Source organism: Hesperophylax consimilis, chromosome 8 (genome assembly GCF_061612785.1).
Source record: "Hesperophylax consimilis isolate HC1 chromosome 8, BYU_Hcon_1.0, whole genome shotgun sequence".
Lineage (NCBI taxonomy): Eukaryota > Metazoa > Arthropoda > Insecta > Trichoptera > Limnephilidae > Hesperophylax > Hesperophylax consimilis.
In genome coordinates, this window is record NC_142843.1 from 18,208,865 (window position 1) to 18,230,458 (window position 21,594).

Here is a 21,594-nt window from a genome sequence, read left to right on the forward strand (position 1 = left end):
CAAAGGATTTTAAAAATTGAAAAACTGTCAAATTACTTTACACTTCACTTGTTAGAAGCCAACTAGAATTTAACACCACCATTTGGAGTCCTTACTACAGTGTACATGAGAATTCCCTTGAGCGAGTCCAACATAAATTTTTACGTTATATTAATTTTAAATTGGGAATATTCATCGAAAACATTAGTTACCCCTCTCTGTTACAATTATTGGGACTCGATACATTAAAAGAAAGAAGAATTTGTTCAGACCTATTTTATTTATTTAAAATCGTTACCAACCTGTTGAACTCCCCTGAACTTCTTTCGTTAATATGTTTCCATGTACCTAGTCGATCAGTTCATTTCAAATTACCCTATCATTGCAACAATACAGGATCTAACGCAGAACTCAATTCCTTAATGAATTGCCTGCCTGTACTTGGAAATAAATATGTTTTGGATGAACCTATAAACATTGCTAGTTTAACCTCATACAAACACTAATTAATTAAAACTGTCTATCAGCGCTTCTCAGATTGACTATAATCAAATACAGTTTTAAAGTATTAATTTCTTAACACTCATTACATAATATACGGGATTTATAATATGTTGTATTGTATTTATAATAACCTACTCATTGTACTGTTTTATGTTGATACTACTATTTCTATTGTTCTATTTTATGTATTTTATATTTATATATTTTTTTATCTATGTGTTTATTTATTTATTGGACAATTTGTATAGCGCCGCTTTTGTGAGATATCACCTCAGGGGCGCATTCTGTATTCATTATTCTGTATTCATGTAAAACAATTGTTATTCTTTTGTAAAAGCCGCTATAATCGGCGTTAATAAATAAAAATAAATAATATATTTTTTTGTTTTTTACAGTTTTAATCTTTATCCTTTTCAATACATTTTAACTGCTCCAAAAGAATCACAAAAGCTTAATTCCTGGCATCTCCATCAGAGTACATCTTGCTTGTAGTATCCCACAAGCAAGTTAAATCCTTATACAATGTCAAAAATTCGTGTCTTTCGTGTGATTTTACAATTTTCACAACTGAGTAAAGTTGGTTCAACCGCGCTACAGACGATTCAACTGGTTGGACAGTTGAATGGCGGTTGCATGCTCTGGCGGTACCAGGGCCGGTCACCTATGTGTTCGGTTCCACCTATGCAGGTGGAATTGGAGCAGTCTGACTTGGCATGTCAGCTTCGGGCGTGACTTGCCAAAGAGCTGAGGCTCTGATCAGTGGCGGCCGGTGGTCAAAATATATGGGGGTTCACCGGATTACAACATTAAGTCATAAAATAAATTAAATAAAGGTACATACCTATTTATAAAGAAGTTCTATTCTCTGCTCCTTTTGTTTAGCGAAGACCTCTACCAATGCTTAACACTGATAGTGCGATCAGTCTGTCCTGGCTCAACGTGTTTAAAAAAGATTTTATTCTTTTTAACGTTAAGAAACATCTTTAGCTTTCAACTGAGGTCATTCCAAAGGTCATGAATGATGCACAAAAGTTTTAGTAATTTCACAGTCTCGGGAAAGTCTTCTAATAAACAAGTACTATAAAAAAATTGTAAAATTGATAAAGGGCCGTTAGCTTTTGAAAAATCGTCGCGGGCGTAAATTCTACAGAGTTCACTTTTACTGAACTTTATTTAGGAAGTCATACGTTTTAAACGTAACATTGAAATCATGTTCTGGGAAATTTGACCTGTATCGATTTTTATTAAATAGCTCATTATGGTGTTTAACTTAGGCACGGTAGCCAGAATCCAATTGCATTCTGATGTCAACTTTTCCTAAAACCTTTAAGCTCAAAACTTTTTGTAAATGTAAATGACAAGAATTATGTTTTTTGTTTTTTTAAGAAAGGTGAGTTACATCAGTAACACCGCTGATTGTCCAAACTGAATCAACATCGTAAATTAAACACGTAAAACAAAATAAACTATTCAATTGATCACATGCACAGAGCTACGAAGCTTTGTTATACATTGTTTTGTTAAATGATCGAGTAAACTTCTTCGATCCAGATTTTCACTCTTGTTTTATTATCAGTTCAGATTTTAGGTGGACAGGCATTTTTTATTATCACTTTGTTTTCAAAACTCGACCTATTGTTCTTAATGTATTCCACATTCAAACTCATTCTTAATTTATACTTTGAACAAACACAAAAGTAATCATAAATTAGTATAACCTGCAATTGATAACCCTATTAATAATTGATATACAAGATCGATATAACCTGCAATTAAACTTTAAAACTTTCGCAGAGTAAGAACATTTTTTAATTCAACAGACCGTGCCCGGCAACGGCGAGTACTGACTAAACTGATAATAAGTAATCTGACCATCACTCATCTCTTAATGACATGTTTTATCTAAAATGCTTGTATCCAAGAAGCGAAACATTCGCTGAAAATAGCAGGTGGTAAATTGAAACCACGATATCGACAATAACATTAAACATACGCGTTTTAGTTTAACTTTCTACTGAATAAACCGTTCCTTCTGATGTGGTGGTAAAACCCCGAACGCCGTCCATGATATGGTATTATTTGCAAAGAATAGTATGAACTGGTATGTACCCACGCTTTCGACTGTTCCACAGAATATGCGACAAAGCAGTTAAATTTTGGATCGCAAACGAAAACGAACTGCTACGAACATAGGCACAAGTCAAATTCGGTCTGCAAGTTAAGCGCGCTTAATAAGTAGGTACCTTTTGAATGAGATATTATAACCGAACCGAGTTTCGTATTGTGATTAGTCATGTCGGAAATCTTGTTGGTTGTTCGGCGCTCGGGAGCACATATTAGCTGGCCGCCACTGGCTCTGATAATACCTAAAACAGTGCCCTTGAGGTTTTTACTAACGCCATGGGTCGTTTTGTTAAGGGCCATCACTGGGCAGTGCAACCATTCAAGTTGACAGCTACACCCTCTACAATATACCTACAACACATCAATCTGTACAGGGTTCAACTTTATGTTAAACTCTATATTGATTGATATTAAACCATATTGATACAACCGCTCAACCAAATTGAGTCATCTGTGGGGCCCTTAACGATCTAGGTGGTTTCGTTTTAACAAAACTGCACAGAAAAGTTAAGTTTGCAAAAAAAATGTTAAGTAAGGCAAAAGTTTGCAACGTAGTCCATTCTGGGTTTTTTCTGCATAGTATCTGGATGTTCGTTTTTAAACAAACCGCCTGGCGTAGCGAAGCTAAAATTGAGTGAAGTGAGTAAATTATAACACATTTGTAAAAGTGTCTATCTAAATAGTGTAACAAAATATTAATTTTTGGAAACAAGCTCAAACTTTTGTTTACCGGATTTGGGATTTGCAGTTAAGTTTTTTGATAAAAAGCGTTCACACCAAGAAAATTTCGCCAGAGCCCACAAGAAGAATGAGCATTCTCTTGTTTGGTCTAAACCCAAGAGATGATTAAAATGAAGAAAAAAAGTTTTTTTATTCAGCTTTAGAAAAAACTGACAAAACTGGGCATAAATGAAATTTACATAGTGAGTGAGGGATGGGGAAGTGTAATAAAAAATAAAAGAATTGGTGGGTTGGCTAATTTTATTATTTTTATTTTCTCAAAAATTATTGTAAGTTCTATAGCATTTTAATATAATGAAATACAAATAAAGGGTTATTATATTAATATTTTATCTACATATAGATAGTCATTAAATATTATTATTTTATTTAGACATACATAATGTTATAAGGTAAAGTTTTGTTCAAATATTACACGTTCATTTTCTGTTACAAAAAGAGGGCAACTGAGAAGCATACATCAAAAAATAAAATAAAGTAAATATTAATTGCAACCATTCTTCAAAAAATAATATTTAATTTACTAACAAAAGAATTTTTTAATGAACTTAGTTTAAAAAAAATGTGAATATTTCCTACCATAGGGATATTTAAATGCATGGAATTATTGGCAACATTAAACATAATTTCTCTACATAATATAGGGGATGAAGGAGCAAGACAGGGTGGAATACATGTTGATGATGAATAAATAGTGGTTTTTAAATTAATCTTCAATAAAATAATCTGGCTATTCCACTGTAACTTCACATACACGAAACACAAATTTCCAGGGGGGGAAAGTAACATCTCATCCCTCAACCCGTCTTGACCTGCCCTTCCCTACTATGAACGGTATATATCCACACAAGCTTAAGCAAAAAGATAGATATTTATACAAAATTCTAATAAATAATAAAATTATAATAGATACATTATGTACTATATTTACAAATACATACTAACAAGTAAACAAAAATGTAACTTTTTACATATTATTAAGTACACTGTACCACAAATAAATCACATAGAAGAAATATTATTACAATATAACTTTTTAAAAATGTTTGTACGTGTTATAGAAATTGAGAGTAAACAATTATTACATAGCAAGAAGTATTTATGCAGATTCTGCAAGGTTGAGAATTCGTTATTGCGATAAAAAATATTACTAATCAAAAAGAAATTACATTTTGGACAAGTCTAACATATTGATTTCTTAAGTTGCTAACAGACTGCTTTTTGACTATTCATATTTTTAATGAAATACCATTCAAAATATAACCAATATCAGTTGTCTGGTATTGCAGATGTTTCGCTGTGTGCGATGTCTAGTGGTATGTAGTATTATGAATGGGCATACAGACAGCTGGAATTCGCTTCTCTATCGAATTTAATAAAAGAGTGATTTTTAGACTGTATTGTTTCATCGTCGACGATAAGATAATAAATTACAAGAATCCTATAGGTAATAAGAAAAATTTATGCCCTGTTCAAGGATGCACAATTAATTTTATTAATGCCGAGACAATTTAATATGACTTTCTTCGAAGCTTAGATTGATTTATTTGTAGCTAGTTTCTCACCGTGAGGGATCGATACTCTCATGCACAGTTTTTCTCTAATTCTGTTTGAAATAACATTCAATATTCATTCATGCATCATATAACCACTCTTACAGTAGCCACGAAAGCATGATATTTATTGCGAAAACTGCCCGTCAGCCGGTGAACCTATCTCGTTGAAAGAACTGGCCGGTCCCAGCCCAGCACCCGGCACCAGTCTGCTAGCGCGCTTAGTATTTCCTTTAACCCGTCAGGTCACATAGTGCCGTATTCGTCACGAAACATGAATAGCCTTTGAATCACGTTGTGCCGTATGTGTCACCAAATGCAAGTTCTGATAAAACTCGTTCTATCTTATTTTCTATTACAGTCAGCCATAATTTAAATAGTTTTAGAAAGAGAGAATTCTGAGAGAGAGAAAAAACTTTTTCTTTTTGCATTTATAAGTTAACCAAATACAAATACGTCAAAAATTTTTAAAATCATATATGAAGATGGAAAATTTCAGACAGATTTTGTAACTAACGTGATACCAAATTGTATAGACTCGAGGGGTTTTAAAGAAGACAGAAATGCTTGTTAGGACATTCAGAAAAATAAATTCTTATACTAGGTACAAGTCTATAATTGGAGAGACTAATGTAAATTCGTAGAAGTCTATTCCACCACTCATTTAATGAATGTGTAACAACACAAATGCACAACCTTAAAATAGTATTTGACCTGAACTCACTTCAACTCATAGAATTCAGCAGCTATCAGACTAAGCCTAAAAATGATATAGGTCCTAGGGGAAATTATTTTCCTCAGGGCCTCCTTTGTGGAGTTGTAAAAAAAAAAGAAAGGCCGGTTTGTTTCATCCGTATTATAATTAAGTCATAGTTTTAGAAAAATTGGTTCCTTTTTAACCACATTCCAACGTTAAAAACTTTCAATTTGAATGGTTTGGAAAGTTTTGAGCGATTCCACGTTGAAGCTATGATATTTCCACCACAACTTAAGCCTATGGATGAAATAACATGACTAAAGATCAAATTCGCGAAAACATATTATACACATAAACAGATTAATTAATATTAACGAAAAATATTATTTACTTGCAAGGAATGGTAAAAGGAGCAAATCTATATATTCTAAACCCTTGGCTTTTTGTTTTCATTGCCTATCCTCTTGAAGGGAGTTTCTCCCCCCTCCCTCTTGATGCCGGAGGGGGTGGATGGATCCATTATCTTCAGCATCTCCACATCGCTGAAGATCACCTGCGCTCCTCCACCAGAGGTCGGGACCACATCACCCTATGCAAACAATTAACATCAGAACAGATTGATCCACAACAAACAATTATTATTTATTGAAGCATTTGGTGGAAAAGATGCATTATCACTAAAATTGAATTCTAAGGACGGGTTGTTCCACGGAATTTGAACAATTGATCAAATTTCAAAATTGATTTTCAAGTTCTGTCAAGGTTCTAATCAAGTTCTATTATTATATCATTATTGGCCAGGGGCTTCACAGAACTTTAATAGAACCTTCACAGAACTTCTTTATCGACTTTAAAATTTGTTGAATTGTTCCAATTCTGTAAAACATCTCGTCCTAAGATAATGGCATTCAAAGTTATTAGCAGATTATATTTTGATGAATCTTTATGTTAGATGATCGAAAATGATTACAAAACGAGGGCAAACTAAACCCTTTAAGCCACAAAATTTTTAAACCCTTAAGCCACACTTGACATGAGACAATAAAAACGAATACATATTATAAATTCGTGAAACTAATTAAAAATCCAGAAGTTATATAAAAGTGGCTATTTGTTTTTCAAAAAAGTGATGTAAAATATTGCAATTCTATTAAAATTAAAAAAAAATGAGAGTTGAGTAATTTCATCCATGATTTTCTCAAAATAACCTAAAAAAACAAATTACGCATCAATTTAGTTTTTAGTACTAAAAAATCCAATTTGCAAAAATTACAATACCATATTGTACTTTGAAAACCATTCTATATGAAACCACTGCAAAGTAACATTTCCAAAAAATGGTTTTACCAAAACACATTCGTTACATATAGTAAAAAAAGGAAATATCTGCATAAATATTTACAAAATGCATTTTATTGCACATGGGTTACTAGGCCCTTTTTCCAACCATTGAGCAAATTTAATGATGTTGTAAGTAAAGACAGTGTTTAGCACATAGACATACAAATTGATAGACTTGTCCTAACATGTAGTCTGGGTATCATTTCGACGAGCTCTAGGCAAACCATGGAACCATATTTATGGCACGAGGAGGGTTTTAGAATGCTTTGAATAAACTATGTCATCAGTAGTACATTGACCACCGAAGAGTGCACATTGAAATAACCAGACAACCACAGTCTCTGAATGTTTGTTCTGAAACGAATCGGCTGGCGTGAAAATGAGTGATTTGGGTAAATTATAACTAAATAGTATGACAAAATATAAAATTCTGGAAACAAGCCTGAACTTTTGTTTGCCCGATTTGGAACATGTAGCTAAGTTTTTTACACAGCCAGCAGTTTGCATGCCATTGTAAAAAGGACTAGTAATTCGTAGTATTGCAATCAATGCAAGTTGCCTGTATATTATCAGACCACGCCGCCTCCCGTGCTCCGGGCAAGTTGGTTTGTTCCCCTTTCCCTGATTGGCTCATTTATTAATTTGAACGTCCATGATTTAGCGACTCGAGCGATGGAGATTTCCAGGTGTTTGGTATTGGAGTCTGCCATTCGATTTAATGAATATCGTACCTCCAAATATTAGTACCGAAATGTATGAACTGCTTATTGCAGTTTAAAGCCAATGAAACCACCTAGATTTCACCATTTATCTCATTTTTTAAATATTAGAAATTTTTTTCCAAAAAATTATAAAAATTAATCAGCTAAACTATTGCGCGAGTGGTTACTTAATAGAAATAATATTACTTTAATATAATGAAAAACAAAGAAGTGCACGTAGGTACAACATACATAAATAAACATTAACATAAAAATTTTAATTGAAAATTCAGGAAATATTATTTTTTTGGTTTAAAAACAACAAGGCAAGAAATGTCAACAGAATATTGACAGCGCACAGCCTGACGGAAGTTTTGAGATGGACCAGGTGGATGGAGGAACGATTTACGACACTAGTCGATTTAAATGAGCACAGAGACATCTGTGTATGTCAGATTGAAATGAGTTTTTGTCAGGCGCTAAAAGAGCGAACAGAGTATCAGGTAAGTTTTTAGATTTTCACGGCCAAAAGCATTTTTGTTGTTTGTTTTTGGGGTGTTATGCCGTGTTGCGCTAACTCCTTCTTTAGCCGACGTTTCGGACATCGTTGCAGTGTCCATCATCAGGGCAGATCCGGATCTACCGGATCTACCCTGATGATGGACACTGCAACGATGTCCGAAACGTCGGCTAAAGAAGGAGTTAGCGTAACACGGCATAACACCCCAAAAACAAACAACAAGAACAGAGTATCGTTTGAGCTGATAACAGAATAAACAAGGTTATCGTCTTTTTTCCACCCAATACTTCAATTACCAGAGATTTGGAAACAATGTATAATGCAAATTCGTAATAATAAAAATGAGATCATAAAATTTATATTGTGCCATTTATGTGAAAAAAAAATCTCATCTCACAGATTTCAACAAAAACATAAAGTGAAAGAGCAATATATGAGGTTATAAATGCAAGTTATTTATTTAATATTAACAGGTTTAATATGTCATACTGATGGTTAAAAGGAAAAAGAGAAGCGTGTTAAATTAATGAAGAAAAGTTACCTTGTACAATTTTGTTTCCAATTCACCGTCTGTGTCTTGCTCTTGAGATATCAGACAGTAATTTGAAGTCTTGGAATTGGTAATATCCTGAAAGATACATATTAATGAGAAAGAGGTACAATGAAGCGAGTTTCCTTCACCATAAAATTAAGGGTGAACAAATAGGAATGGTTGTGGAAGGCATTCAAAAAGACAAAACTACTTAATTTGATTTATTAGGTTACCTTCATGTTTATCAGTTTGGTAACAGACTTCCGCTTAGGAAATTTGGGCTGCATCACAGTTCCTGATGGAACGAGGGGTTTGGGCATGTGTTGCAGCCAGCGATCTGACCCTCCCGCGTCAGCTGACAGGGACCTTCTATGGCGAGGATTTGATACTGCAAAGCCCTAGAAACATGAAATGATGCATTCAAACACCGACCAATGTAAATTGGATTCAAATTATACAAGCTGAAATGAAATCTAGGTGGGCACTACGCTGAAAGTTGTACAGAAAAACCTAACATATTTACAGATTACAGACAGTTAGGTGTAGTTGCGGAAGTACATCCAGAGTAAGAGAAATATATACATTACAGTATGTAAATAAAGGAATGAAGAATGCTTACATAAACTTACCAGTTGACGTTTGGAAAGTGGTTTGGGAGACTGGGTATATGTATTAGTGGGAGTATTCCTGATGTCACAGGTAATAACGGGAGGTTCTTCAGTTAGATCGATTGAAGGGAAGGGCTCAGGGTGCAACACAGTCACATTATTCATGTTCTGGAATTTGGATAGGAATGTATTAATAAATTCACACAAGAGGTAGTACAGAAAATAAAAAACATGATTTATGCACATACATACCAAAGTTTGAATGACTTTATACATATTCATAAGAAAAATGGACGTCAAAGTGTTATCATAACATTGAGGCGGGGTCGAAACGGAAAACGCGCTACTCAAATATCCTTGCTGTAACGGCTCTTACACATTAATTGAGAAAGGTAGTTCAGTTTTATGGTGTTGTCTCTTGACATCTCATCCTAGGTTCTTACGTCAATAACTGTTGAACATCGTACCCCCAACACATTCTCATGGAACCATTAAGTACGGTTGTGCTTGTGTTGTTAGTAGGTAAGTAGGTCCATGACCGTGTTTGGGTAACGAGCCGCCCTAGGAAAAAAAAATGCCACCCCCCAACCCGCCTTAGCCAATAGCCGCAGCAATTATTTTTAAGTAACAAATGGTGAATAAAAATTAACTCACTTGAAGAAAGTAGGCCTAAAGCCTATGTGACACAAGTCATAAAAAACTTTTCCAAGATTGTCTATTGTCAAATTGCTGCATAATACTCACAAACATTGAGGACTTAAGCAGAGATAAGTTTGCATGACTTAAAATAGGTATTATTTGTTTCCTTATGACTGCTCAACATTCAATAGGTACACAATAATTGATACCAAGTCTATTGAGCTACTGGAAGAGTCCGTATTTATTTATTTATTTTATTTATTTATATAATTTGTACATTTATTTATAACAATTACATGTAATAAAGCCTAAGACGTTATAATTGTACCATTTATGCAGTGTATATGCAATGCCAAAAATCTCACAAATGCGCTATAGGACACAAAAAATAAATCTATTTTTTTATCTACCGCATTCAAAAAGCACGTAGCTCTCCCCACAGGTGAGTTCATAAATAAATTAGTGCGGCTTGCTCTACTATATAGAAGATTGTGATGACGTCCATGAGTATATGAGTTGGCACCATCCCTATTTGAAACAACACGAAGAAACTGCTCACCTTTATTGAAATATTATTTAATTTTTGTAGATTTGTGCAAAATATAATAATTATATGAAATGCCGCCCCCCCCAAAATTGCCGTCCTAGGTTGCCTAGGACGAAATACGGCATCAAATAGGTCTGGCTGCGAGTGAAAGGTCATCCAAGCAAATAACAGTAAAGAATAGCGCTCTCACCCTTTTGGAGTTAGGGGAAGTAACCTTGGGTGGCTGCGTGCTGTCGGCTGACTTCTCTGCTTCGCTGCCGTTGTCCCGTTCTTCTCTGACTACCGTGTTGTTTTCCTCCGATGTTAGAATTTGCTTTACAAGTTCGATCTTGGCAACTTTCTCATTGATGGTTTTCTGGAAATAATACATTCTTATCTTTAGAAATAATAAGAGCACAGAAAAAACTCGCATAAATATTATCAGATTCATTCATTCTTACATATTTATGAATAAATTAATGAATTAACAACAGAATGAATGAATAAATGGATGAACGAACAAATGAAATGGAATCATGGAAGTGGAAATTAACCCACTTCCCGTCATCCAATCCAGCTGAAACTCGGCAGATAATCGTTGTCGATGACAATGAATTCTATCAACTTTTGGTGGTACTCATGTACACACATAATAAATAAAAATTTACAGCAGTTAATATATGAGATAAATGTCAGTATTATCCAATTGGGATTTGGCTTAGGTGCTAGCGTTGTTGACTCCAGTTCCTGGGGAGGAAAATCCTCAGTCAAACCAAAAAAAAAATAATTTTGTACATCTACTAATAAAAATAGATGTATGATTTTTATTTAGTATTGTAATTGATTTTTTTTATTTAAGATTTAAAATCTATTAGTTCTACCAAAAGGAAGAACCGTTTTATCAGATATTAGATTATGTGATAACCTCACCTTCAACTTTTCTCTTTGCAATTTGAGTTTAATATCCAACTCTTTGCTCATCTTATCGTGTTCGGTGGCCATTTTGTGGGTGAATTTCCTTTTCTGCTGTTCTTTTTCAATGACTTTTTGGCTGAGTTTCATATCCTTATCGTCCAGCTAGAGAAAATATCAAAATAAATTAATTCATAACAGACATTAAACTGGTAACGGTGTAATGAAATTACACTATAACAATAAAAATGATAAAAATTAACCAACAAACTTTGACGTCTAATCCTAAATAATTGTGATACCCCGTGTTTGCATTAGAGGGGGGCGTTTCGGATTATTTTTCAAAATAATCGAAACCATTATGGTTTCCCAAAATGGCTTTTTCAAAACTGTTTAAAAAGAATATAATATATACATTCGATAACAAAAAAAATCTTAACATTAATATACCTAACTATGTTGTTCGTTCATTGCAATCATTGCTTTTAAAAAAGTAACTGTAAAAGTCTAAAAAAAGATAAAAATAAATCATTTAGTTTATAACATAAATTGGTCCCGTGTTTACACGTTTGTGTAAACTGTAATATGTATAAACTAAATCCCAACCGAAAGAAGCAAGGACGATTGTAACATAGACTTAACTCATATTTCCATAGACGCTGTTTCTCGGTCCGTTTCAGCTTTTGATCAAATTCTGATTAGCTGTCAAGAGTAATGGCCATTTTGTTATGCTCGTCAGCTGATCAATTTGATCAAAAGCTAAAAGCGGTTAAGGCTCTTCGTCCACAGAAATACTTACAAGCTACGACTGTGATGCAACCACAAGTCGCATACCGATGTGCTACTCTTTAACTCTTTGCACGCGGCCGTATCAACTGTTGTTACGGCAAAAAGTCTATACTCACACGCGGCTGTATCAACAGTTGATACGGCAACTTTGACGGCCGATATTCCCGCTCTCTTTCGTCATAAATGTATTTCTTGCTCACTTGGACATTTGTAGAACTATCACGATGCTGACATCTACAAGAATTTCTCAAAAATAAAATTGTATTTCATAAAAAAAGATCGATAACCAAGTGCGCCTCTTCGCGCCTTTTAGTCCTTTAGTTTACATTTTTGTCAACGGATGGCGTTAGTACTAGTTTGTCATTCACAACTTTTCATAACTAAGAATGATAAGTGATCATGGTGTCCCACTTGTGTCTATAAACACAGTGGCCTAAGTACACACACACCGAGAGTGGTTTATTTATGACGCCGAGTGAATGGCGGGACCACATTCAAAAGATACGGTACGTCTTTGTATGAAATTTTATGTTTTTGTTTTTATAAACATCTAAGAGTGTTGACACACGAGGATTTGTTTTCATATTGTGGAGAATAATCTGTTCTGTCTATATAGTCCAATAAATCATGCAACAATGCTATAATTTGACATTTAATTGCATGCATAGGTATTTGAAAATATGTACCGCGTACGGGTATAGATAAAACGGAGCAAATTAACGCGTTCAAAAGGTTAAAGGTGGTTTCCGTGCACGACGCTACCTGAATTATATTGAACTTGATCATTTTTTCATGGAGCTAATACGATATCAAGTGACTCAAGCGATGAAGACAGTATTGTTCTTCTCTGTCTTTATTATGAGGAAAAAAAATGATCTAAAAGATGATTTTGGGTTCACCTGCACAACAAAATAAATATTAATTGTAATGCATTCGTCGCCGCGTTTTTTTTTTTTTTTTTATTTATCATAGCTACTATTTAAACATTGAATATACAAAATATGATAGTGAATATATGTATAGTAAATTGTATTTCTTAGTCCTCCTCACTAGGGGGACCTGTGCTTTTAATTTTTTTTCACTATATGAGAATAATGTTAAATTGAATTTTTTCCAAACATAATCCACAAAGTCTCCGCTAAATACTTTCTCACATATTCCGGTAAATTACATGAACATAGATATATATTTTCCCAACTTCAAAACAAATTTAACATTCAAATAATGCTCGGATACCATTTCTGTCAAAAGAGTAGTAGATACGTATAGAACTGGCATAGCGTGCTACCAGCACTATCAGTAGAGTGCAACTGACGTCAAAAGTGTTGTGTACGAACAATAACAAAATAGAATGGCGGATACGCTCGAGCAATGCATATGCTACGCGGACAAAACTCTAGCTTGTGAGTATCTCCGTGTACGAACGACCTAACGTGGACAGTTCCAAAGTAAGGAAGTGTTTCTTGTTTTGCCTGGAAAAAAGATAGTGAATTAGCAACCTGTTGCTTGAGAAGATCTCCATGTTGCATGGCTGCCGCCAGCTTACGGCCCATCTGCGCCACATTCTCCTCGCTGGTGACAAGGCGCTGCTCGAGGGCACGGGCACGGTGACGCTCTTGCTCCAGCTGACTGCGCAGAGCCGAAGCCTCTGTGTTGGCCAGCACTGTTGACTTCACCAACTCCTCCAGCTGGGCTCGGAACCTCTCGTCTGTTCAATAACATCAATACATATTAGATTGGAAGCTAACATCTCTCCGTCAAAACAGCTGTGGGAGCACCTCATTGTGTTGATGGAGGATCAAGGTTGTCTCTCGGTGTAGTCATGTATGAGATGGGCATTCCTCACGTCAGCCAACTGGCCCCCAAATTCCAAATGTCTTTTGGAGTTGGAGTTAGCCAGACGAGTCTCTCTCCTTCAATCCTGAAGGATTTTCGGAGCCAGTGAATAATAATAATATATTTTTAATTAATTTTCTTACAAACTTTAAATTTAATATGGGTAAGAAATTATTTATAATATTAAAATAAAATAAAAATACAAGAAAAAAAAAATTCTAAATATTTACAAATAATGTTAAAAGGTCACGACAATGCGGAAGGACTCTTTCAAGAATCATTAGGATTTCACTTTTGAATTTCTGCTCTCTGAAGATATATCGGAAGAGATTAGGTTTAGGAGCAATATACATACTAACTATGGTATCCCCAATCGGGGTATGTTGTGAGGCTGAATGTAATGGAGGGGAAGAAGATAGGGTATATAAAGGTGGAATATTCAGATCTGATCAAAGCCATTTCATTTCTGAATGGTAATCTTTCACCAGGGCGATTCTGTATTATCTTTTACTCTGGAATGTGCCGCAAATATACTATATATTATTTTTAATTAATTAAATGTGAAGCAACACAAATGAAATTAAAATATACTTACCTTTTTAACTAAATTTTTGCTAACCGCGACCTCAGGATTCATTGACGAGAGCCTTACCCCTCGACCACTGATGCTATCAAATTGTATTCCCTCAGTGTTACAATCTCTCAATAATTAGAAGGTTGCTATAATCTAACCTCGTACGCCCTTATCCCGCAGCAAAGCTCGTCTCCGCTGCAGCCTCATCTCCAGATGCTCCGTCAGCTGGCGGATCAGCTCCTCGCACCGCATGCCACCTAGCTCCAGGGTCGGAAAATCTCCGCCCAGACTATACACCAGGGCCAGGTCCACGTCCAGCTGGTTGCCATCACCCCTGGAAGGGAAAATATGCAAACAACAGTGATTAAATTATGAGAGCTTAGGATCACAAGGGGCTGTAATTCTAAAATGCCGATTCCTCACAAAATGTATACAAAACAGCTAGTCAACTGAGAGTGAAATTTGAAGGAATTCGAAGGAGTGTAAAAGCAAGAAGTGGATGCCAAGACAGGGTTGTATGGCGGTTTATCCTCTTTGCCTACCACTGTGGTAAAAGAGCGTGATAGTTAGTTAGTAAAAAGGGTTAGTTACACTGAGCTTACTTCAAGCGAGACAGTAAAATATGAGGAAAGTGAATGGTAGAAATTGGGTTGATCTCAAAAGTGGACAAAAAAATGTTTGTTCAGTTATTTAAAAACTGAATGCAGTAGAATATGTGTATAATAGAATGATGAGATTTGTGAGGTTAATTTAAGTAAATGATTAAGTATTTTTTATTTTTTACATTAACTCCACTCAGGAGGCCATCAGGAAAAAAATTTCCCTCGGGGCCTATGTCATCTTCAGGAATGATGTGAGGAAGGAATATTTAAGAAATGGAAGAGTAGTAAGCTGTGGAAAGGATAAAGGTGGGAGGGGTGGGTAGGAATCTGGGGATCAGTGTGTCCAGGGTGACGTATGAATCCATCGCTCCCACTGCGGTGTGATGCGATGGTACGCGAATCAGCCTCACGATCCGGCCCGCCGCACAGATGGCGGGCAGACGCATCCGTAGTCCAGATCCAGACAAATCTTACCCCATGAACCCGGGCACCCATGCTAAGTCACCAAACGTAGCAAACCACTTAGGGTGACCTATGGCAGAGGAGTTGTTTATCCAATGAATGGTTCCCAGGGCGGCGGTACTCACATTCCCCTCCAAAATCCCAAGTTTAAGAAAAGCGCTCTTCGGTAGTTTCAACATGTATAGCAGTTGAATGGAAAAATGATTTTGCACAAAAACGGTGCTATATAAATCATCCTAATATTATTATTATTATTAATGCTGAGCGAGTGAATGAAAAAGGATAATAATGACGTAGAAGTGAATTAAAAAGATGCGAGGAAAGTCTTAGGATCATAAAGCACAATCCGGTGAATTCTTGAGTCAGAATAATAGAGGAATTTGAATGAGAAGATGAATAAGGTGTTCCACTGTCACAATTAAGGAGAAATTGCAGTAACAGTCAATTATTGTTAAGCTGAACACACATGGCAGAGCCAGTGAACCACGTAGCACTGTGCCGAGCCCAAAAACATAGTATGTGGGGAAATTCAGGTGGCTTAGCTTGGATCGACAGCCACTGCTTGATATTGCCAAAAGACCTTGGCTAGATTCGGCCGTATGTGGCAAATACCCAAGCCAATGGCTCGTAAGTGTGGCCCCTTAATTCGCACCATGTCCAAATGGATTCAGCCAAATGGTTCAGGGCAAAATGGTTGTGTGTATGTCCAGCTTAAGTTACAGAGAACCCCACTTTTAAGAAAACTTATTATAAAAAAAGTTTTCATGCTTCAGAAGTTTGTGTTTTTTTGGTCCCTTGGAAAACCCTGTAAGAGAGTTTCACTGTATTAGAATAACTGCCACAGAATAAAGAAGAACACAAGAAATATCATGCGGGCGGTGGTTGTGTTTCCTGGTCCAAGAGTCTGAGGATTCTCTGCTTAAATTTCATATGCAGAACTATGTTTTACCATTATGAAATTCAAATGGCATGGCGACATACAATGTCAGGCAAGTTAAAGAGGGAAAGAGAGTGTGTTAAATGGGCTACAACCAAAAGGTCAGTGGCGACATTGGTTTCCATTCGAATCTATAGTACGGAAGGTATTTCCAGTGTACTTCTTTATTCAAAGGTATTATTAGTCTTGTTACTAAGAAATTGAAGACTGGAATTGCAGCCATAGGTATTGTACTAACATCTCATCGGTCAAAACCTTGGCCCTGGCCTGCTTGAAGATCATGTTGGCCTTGCGCCTTCCCGGGGTCATGCCGGCCCCCAGGTCAGGTAGGTTCCGGGGCTTGGCCACTTCCACTTCCATGGCCACTTCAGCAAAGCGCATCACTTGCTGCAATCAAAATTAATACTATTTTATATAACTTCAGTGACACTTTTTAATTCACATCTGATTATTCCATGCCCCTGGAAGAAAGTGGAGTGAACAAGGATATTAGCCATAAGAATTATTTACTTAGGTGGGGGTATTTAAAACTTTCTTATATCTGAGACTCAATGTTTTATGTTTGATGCATATTAATTGAGCCCTTATGTGGAAAAATAGCATTATCGAAATAAAACTGTTTTTCTGTAGATCCATTTAAATTACATGTATCATGTAACCGCAGACGAGAGTACAAGGCCTATGGAGATAAAGTTATATTTCTGCAGTGTTACTTGTTAATATGTAAGTAACAAGTCTGGAATTTTTAATTTTCAAATTTTACGGAAATTTTTGTTAGCTAAGAAAATATTGATACATTTATGGAAAAATGGTTTTATATTTTTATTTTACATGTATTGTACTTAAAACTTATCCATTCAAACGTTTTTTGGCAAGTTTGCAAAACGTGTTGAGGGATCGCTTGCCATAATGTGCCAAATGTATCTACCTTTTTTCAAAACTTCTCGCCATCTGCAGTTTGCATTAGTTAAAGATATTACATAGTGGTAAATTTATTAAATATTTTAATTTATTGCATTAAATTTTGACAGTCCGCGAACCCAATTTCTATAAAATATTTATTCAACAGCCGTTTACGATTGAAAATTAAGTTGTCTAATATATATTTGTATCTGTGATTATTAAGTAGGTCATAGACAACATACAGAAGTAGAAAATATTCAATGTTGACCTGAACAAGTACCATGCACAGCAATTTCAAAGGAACTAACATGCAGAATTCACATGTTTATAAAGTTTACGATTTTTAAATTTTTGTTTTATAAATTCTAAAAAATATGGGGTAAATAATAAAAAAATAGGGGGATTCATTGGCTATATAGCACTATAATCAGTTTATATGTCTGCAAATTATAGGGGGATTAATTGGCTATATAGCAGTATAATCAGTTTACATATCTGCAAATTAAATAATAGGGGGATTCATTGGCTGTATAGCAATATAATCAGTTTATATTTTTGCAAATTAAATAATAGGGCGATTCATTGGCTATATAGCACTATAATCAGTATATATGTCTGCAAATTAAAATTCGAAGGTATGATTTTTTTAATGAGGGTGTGAAATTTCCAAATCGAAAGTTCAGAAATCCCGGTCACTGGACTCGTCTTTCAATTATTAATTGATTAAAATACATAAAATGTGTTGTATATTAATTACATATAAATCTATAATACCTTATTACTAGACATCGGATTATATGCATTTGCATATTTGCATATGCAAATGCATATAACTCTCTAATTACGACGTTAATGCATATTTCAGCGTTTTTTTCCAAATCGTGCATATTTCGTTTAATAGCGGGAGGTATCATCTACGTATAGGGAGCTAGGTGACGATGACACATAGGGCACGAGTGCGGTAGGGATTGTTATGCATAAATCACCTTACAAAGATATACCGATTCAGTCACCTACGCGCTTCGTTACTCTATCTGTTTCTGTGAGGGTGTGACTGTAATTCGCTGGCCCGACTGAATGGCGGTAGGGATTGGAAATACGCGCTCGGGTCGCTCGGGTCAGTCAGTTCTCAGTTCAATCAGCCACCGCACTCGTGCCCTACGCGTAAGTGTCACCTAGCTCCCTAGAATAATTCAATCACCTGCTTAAAACACAAGTGTTTAGTTACGAAAGTTTTAACAATGCCATCAGTAAAAAAGAATAATCTAACTTTAATGGAATCTTGGATTAAAGGTTACCCCGGTCAGTTCACGATTGATGACAATGTGATTTTCTGCAAGACTTGTGACAAACGTATACCTTGTTCGAAAAAATATCAGATCGACCAACACGTAAATACTACAACCCACATAGCAACAAGAAATAAACCATCAACAAGTCACCAGCAACTGCTGACACAAATTATGCCTTCAACTTCGGACTGTGCAAAGAAGACGGCGTTTAATAAAGATCTATGTGAGTTTTTTGTTGCTTGCAATATTCCATTTCATCAACTGAATAACCAAGTATGCCAAAAATTCCTCAAGAAATATTGCACGAACCAGATAGTCCCTGAAGAGTCTACGATTCGAAAAAACAACCTGTCCGCTATCCACAAAGACGTATTAAGTGAAATTCGTGCAGATCTGCAGAACAATTTATTCTGGATATCAGCTGACGAAACTACGGATTCATGTGGACAATATATAGCGAATTTGATAGTTGGAAAACTAATAAAGGAGCCCTCTAATCCCCACTTGGTTGCCTGTAAAATTCTAGAAAAAACAAATCATTCAACTGTTGCTCGTTTCATAAATGATTTCATAAGATCTTTGTTTCCCGATTGTTCTGTGGATGAAAAAATCTGCATGTTTGTTTCTGATGCTGCGCCATACATGGTGAAAGCTGGCCAAGCCTTGCAAACTTTTTATCCAAATTTACTACACATTACCTGCTTAGCTCACGGGTTTCATCGCCTTGCAGAAGAGATACGGCAAGAGTATGGGAATGTTAATAAATTGATTTCCTCTACAAAAAAAGTGTTTTTAAAAGCACCGTCGCGTGTGCAGTCTTATAAAGAGCAATTGCCAAATCTAGCATTGCCGCCAGAACCCATAATTACTCGATGGGGTACTTGGCTAAAGGCATTATTATTCTATGCTGAACATTTTGAGGCCGTAAAACAAGTAGTTGGGCAATTTGACAGTTCTGAGGCCATTGCAATTCATTCAAGCAAGCTAGCATTTGAAGACGCATCCATTAAACAGAATATCGCCCTCATCTCATCACATTTCCACAAATTACCAGATACCATAAAAAAATTGGAAACAAAAAACCTTCCTCTAATTAAAGCAATAGAAATACTGGAAACAATGATCGAACTCGCCAACGCCCTTCCTAATTCAATATCAGAAAAGATTCGTAAAAAGTTAGACTCTATTTTGCTTAAAAACCCGAGTCTTGAAGATATGAAGAACATTAATGCCTACATCAACGGCACAGGTCATACCCTGCCTAAACATATATCTCCAGAAATGGCGCCAAATTTTAAATTTTGTCCAATGACGTCAGTTGACGTTGAGAGGTCGTTTTCGGGGTACAAATTAATACTGGGTGACAAACGTCACAAATTTGAGCACGAAAATTTAGAAAAATACTTAGTTGTATAGTCACAAAAACTATGCATAATTTTAAGAATATTTCGCTGTTTTTGTACGGTCTTTAATTAAAATATAAATGGTTTTTTGATTTTGCATTGTGCATATTTTGGGCAAATCAAGAGTTTTTAGTGAATATTTCGGCCTTTTTTAGTGCATATTTGCATGCATATTTTGGCACTTTGTTAGTGCATATAATCCGATGTCTACTTATTACATATAAATCTATTTGACTTTTAATGCGTAATATGCTCACTACAGTCAAATTAAATGTTAAACAGCCAATATCTCAAAACTAACGTTTTCATATATGGCTGTTTATTTCCCAAAAGGGCTCAATTATTGTGTTTGAGTATCTAAGTCACTGAACAGATATTTCCAAGAGGTGTGATCTATACCGATTTGAAAGAAAATTGTTGTCGCCAGTTTATACAGGGTTTTCCAATAAGAGGTGTTATTTTGTTGTAGAAAAGTGTTTAGGTGTAGAAACTACGCCATTAATAAAAATGGAACGATACACGCTTCAACAACGCATTGAAATTATTAAAATTCACTTGAGTGAATCAAATGCAAATCATCTTGAGTCATGAGGCCCATTTCCACCTCGGTGGCTTCGTCAACAAGCATAATTGTCGCATCTGGGGCTCGGAAAACCCAAGAATTATTGTTGAAAAGCCTCTCTATCCTCAATGTGTGACTGTTTGGTGCGGTTTATGGTCCGGCGGAGTCATTGGACCTTACTTTTTCGAAAATGAGGCTGGAGCAACAGTTACGGTGAATGGAGTGCGCTATCGAGAGATGATTAATGATTTTTTATGGCCGGAATTGGATGGTATTGATCTGGACAACGTTTACTTTCAACAAGACGGCGCTACGTGCCACACAAGCAACGAAACCATTGATCTTTTACGATTGAATATCAAAATAACTAATTATTGGAAAACCCTGTATAAGACATTTCACTCCTAGGTCCCAATGAAGTCAAGCCGATAATAACTGTTGATAATAACTGTTGATAATAACTGTTGATAATAACTGTTGAAGAAGTTCAATATTCAAAGATGATTGCTCAATGTCACCAGAAGAAAGGTGTAATATCCTTGACATTAGTGTAAGAGCTTACCCATAGATGGCGCTAGTAGTAATCTATTAGGTGATGGCGTTTACCTGTCGAATATTGCAGAGACCGAGTGTATAATAAAAAAGGTGGTTCCTCTTTGTTCCAACCGCCTGCTAAATAAGATATTAGAGCTATAGTCAAATGATCACATTAAAAGTCCAAGTGTTTTGATAATAATAGAGTTTGTGAGAAAATCCTGAGATACAACATAAGGAATAACTGATCTTACTTCCAGCACACAGACCCGTCCACAAGACGCTTTTATCAGTTATTCTCTTTAGTGCACAAATCACATTGA

At 35.6% G+C, this 21,594-nt stretch overlaps 1 protein-coding gene across 1 annotated transcript in view; it reads right to left on the reverse strand.

The window, feature by feature from the left end:
• Nucleotides 1-3,793: 3,793 nt before the first annotated feature.
• Nucleotides 3,794-21,594, reverse strand: part of pav (kinesin family member pavarotti) — a 33,730-nt gene continuing 15,929 nt past the window's right edge. Inside the window, exons 10-17 of the mRNA XM_089634477.1 lie at nt 16,816-16,964; nt 14,735-14,910; nt 13,666-13,874; nt 11,396-11,542; nt 10,677-10,841; nt 8,926-9,090; nt 8,702-8,788; nt 3,794-6,187 (exon numbers count right to left, since the gene is read on the reverse strand). Coding sequence (XP_089490603.1) covers nt 6,026-6,187; nt 8,702-8,788; nt 8,926-9,090; nt 10,677-10,841; nt 11,396-11,542; nt 13,666-13,874; nt 14,735-14,910; nt 16,816-16,964 — 1,260 coding nt within the window. The 3' untranslated portion in view covers nt 3,794-6,025. The remainder of the gene's footprint in view (nt 6,188-8,701; nt 8,789-8,925; nt 9,091-10,676; nt 10,842-11,395; nt 11,543-13,665; nt 13,875-14,734; nt 14,911-16,815; nt 16,965-21,594) is intronic.